The sequence below is a fragment of the Orycteropus afer genome, unplaced genomic scaffold (genome assembly GCF_000298275.1).
Source record: "Orycteropus afer afer isolate SDZICR_OR568_19922 unplaced genomic scaffold, OryAfe1.0 scaffold00368, whole genome shotgun sequence".
NCBI lineage: Eukaryota > Metazoa > Chordata > Mammalia > Tubulidentata > Orycteropodidae > Orycteropus > Orycteropus afer.
The window spans coordinates 1,925,668-1,928,986 of NW_006921955.1; the positions used below are offsets into that span (position 1 = coordinate 1,925,668).

The following is a 3,319-nucleotide window of genomic DNA, read 5'->3' on the forward strand; positions in this document are numbered from 1 at the left end:
GCCCAACCTTCCTTCTGAGGAGTGGCTGGTGGGTTTGAACCGCCAGCCCTCTGGTTAGCAGTCAAGTGCTTTAGCCACTATGCTACCAGAGCTCCTTGATTTTTGGTTTAGTTTTACAAAAAAATACAGAGATATCCTATCCAATTTTATTAAGAAATTTGAAGATGAGTGTTTGTTTTATGAAAGAATTCACAAATCAGTTCACAAAAGGGACTCATACTAGAATGCCCCTCACTTTATTCAACCCTGAAAAACAATAGGACACAGCAAAGGACAGCTTTGAGTTAACTCATGTTCTTTAGTAATTCAACTAAAGATCTCGAGCAAAGCATGTAGTTTCAGTCTTTAGTTTCCCAACTGTGCTAAACCCAAACCAAACCCACTGCCATCAAGTCAATTCTGACTCATAGCAACCCTACAGAGCAGAGTAGAACTGCCCCATAGGGTTTCCACGGCTATAAATCTTCACAGAAGCAGACTTTTTCCTGATGAGCGGCTGGAATGTTCAAACTGCCGACCTTTTGGTTAGCAGCCAAATGCTTTAACCATACCAAATGGCAAAGGCACAACACAAGGGGCTGCCTGAATAATAGCAGCTAACATTGTGGCCCACCTAAAACTACCATCACAGTTACAACAGAAGCCAGGCAGGGCCAGGGGGAAAGTGTGACTCCAGTACCTGCACCATCTCTTACAAACTCTTTGACTGGGTCAGGGCTGTTAACTTCTCCAAGCTCTGCTGTCTTCATTGATCCAAGGGCCGTAATAGTTATCATTTACTGAGCCTTAACTTGTCAGCTCCATGTTCAACTAATCTTTCCAGCCATCCCACCAAGAGGGTTCCAACACTAGTCCTCGCCCTGCCGTCGAGTCGGATCCAACTCATAGCGACCCCTCCTTGGGTTTCCGAGGCAGTATCACTACGGAAGTAGATTTCCAAATCTTCCTTCCGAGGAGTGGCTGGTGGGTTCAAACCACCAGCCTTCTGGTTAGCAGTCAAATGCTTCAGGCACTATGCCACCAGAGCGCCTAGTCCTACTCTTAAGAATACAGAAATTGATCCTCAGCCAGACAGTGGTAGAAGTAGGATTCTGCCCAGCTTTGTTGTTAATTGCCTTCCAGTCTATTCCAATTCATGGTGACCTGATGTGTGCAGAGTAGAAATGCTCCATACGGTTTTTAAGGCTGTGATCTTCCAGAAGCAGATCTTCAGGCCTGTCTTCCAAGGAACCTCTCGGGGGGGTGGTGGTGGGGGTGGGGGTGGGGTTCCAGACACCAAACTTTCAGTTAATAGTGGGGCAGCTTAACCATTTGCACCACCCAAGAACTCCTCTGCCCAGTTCTACATACAATACCCATTGCTGTCCAGTCAATTCCAACTCATTGGTATCGTACAGAACAGAAGAAACTACCAGATAGATTTACTTACCTCTGAATTGCTGGCTCTTAACCCCTACATGGCACCCATCCCCGCCTGCCTCAGTCTGCCACATTTCTGCATGGTTGTATCAGAATTAAGTGATGTCAAAAATATCTGGGTCCTCACACAAACCCATAAGCTTCTTTTCCTCAATTCACCTCCTTAGGAGTCCTCATTACTTAAAATTAGTCAGTTTCTGAAGCTCTTTACCAATTATTAATTGCTTAATAATTACATTATTAAGCAACAGAAAAATCAGCAATTCTAAGGGTCTCACCAACCTGATCTCCTTCCGCGCTGGGGAAGAAACAGCATCCCGAGCATATGGCTTCTTCAGCCACTATCTGTCCCAGCCCTCTATCCCAGCCTGGCCTCTCCCCACTGCAGCTCCGCAGTCTGGCTGGCCAGGAGCGAGATGACACCGCGTGAGGCCGCGCGCTGCACCGACAGGGCTGGAGACTTGGGGTGAGGGTGCTGTGGGACCACACGACTGGGAAGTGAAGCGGAGAGGACGTGGAACCGACCCTAGAGTCGAGGGGGCGGGGACGCAGAACAGACATGGGAGGAGATGATACTGGGGGAACGCAGAATTGATCCGGGGGAAGGGTGGATTACAAAGAACGAGGGACTGAAGCGGGCTGGGGATAGGGGGTATGATGCTGGAGGGACGCGGAACCCGACCAGCTGGGGGTGGGGGTGGGGTGCTGAGGGAACGTGAAACCGACCCGGGATGAGGGTACTAGAGGAGCGGGGGACTGGCGCAGGAGAGGGACTAGGGAGACAAGAAACCGGTCGGCCAGCAGGGAGCCCCCGCGGACCCGGAGCCTCGGGGTAAGGTGCCCCTCAGAGCCGACTTGACCGTTCGCAGCCTCACCTGCGCGTGGGCCACTACCAGACTCTTATTGCCTTCGCCGTGGTACCTCCATTCATTCTCGTTCATCTTCCCCTCGTCCATCCCCCGGCGCGGCCCTGGCGCCTAGCGGGCTCAGGACCCTGGGGCACGAGCTTGTGGCCAGCCTGTGTCACCCGGTAGCAGCGGTCGTGGTCAGGGGAGTAACGCCTGTCAGATGCCGCCTCCACTTGACCAGACGGACTCGACTGGCAGCCTCCCGATGCCGGAAGCCACGCCTCCGAGGGTCGGCTAAGGCTAAGCGGTTAACTTCCGGGTTCGTGCCCACTTCTCCTCCATTGAAAACTGCAGTGAAAGGGCTGCTAGCCGTCTTGGATTCTGGCATAGTGAGTCATTTCCGGAGCGCGAATACGCTTCCGGCCTAAGCGCCGAGTGTGAGGAAGGCGGGAGGAGGTGGCGGAGGCTATGGGAAGTGACTGCATGGGGGTGTACACGCTGGCCCGTAGGTCGTTGCACACTCGTGACTGCTCAATCGTGTGACTCTAGAAAGGCACTTGACATCTCTGAGCTTAGGCTAGAATAGGGATATACCTCATCTCATAGGAATATTAATATTTTTAATATCACCGTTTTCAGGCTCCTTGCTAAGTACATCGCCTGATGCAGAATCCTCTCTGTGATCCTATGTTGAGAGAGAGAGAGAAAATACTGTCATTCACATTTTAAAAATGAAGAAATTCCAGTGGATGAATGGATAACAATGGCACATACACACAACACCAAAGAATAATGAAGATGTGAATAAACTTGGAGGATATGATGCTGAATGAAGTGAGTCAATTACGGACAGATACTGTATGAGTCCACTATTACAAAAAGTCAAGGAAAAGTTTACACATGGAAAGAAACTATGTTGCTTACTAGAGATGAAAGAGGAAGGGAGGGAAAATTGCTATCTAGGTAAGAGACAAGTTGATTTTGGTGAAGGAAAAGGCAATATATCAAAAACAATGACCAGCACAATCACTAAGGAAAAGGAAGACACAGAG

The 3,319-nt window shown here is 49.8% G+C and overlaps 1 protein-coding gene across 1 annotated transcript in view; it reads right to left on the minus strand.

Moving 5' to 3' along the window:
- Positions 1 to 2,375, minus strand: part of IPPK (inositol-pentakisphosphate 2-kinase) — a 105,156-nt gene extending 102,781 nt beyond the window's left edge. The window contains exon 1 of the mRNA XM_007953012.2: positions 2,295 to 2,375. Coding sequence (XP_007951203.1) covers positions 2,295 to 2,375 — 81 coding nt within the window. The remainder of the gene's footprint in view (positions 1 to 2,294) is intronic.
- Between the last annotated feature and the right edge of the window lie 944 nt (positions 2,376 to 3,319).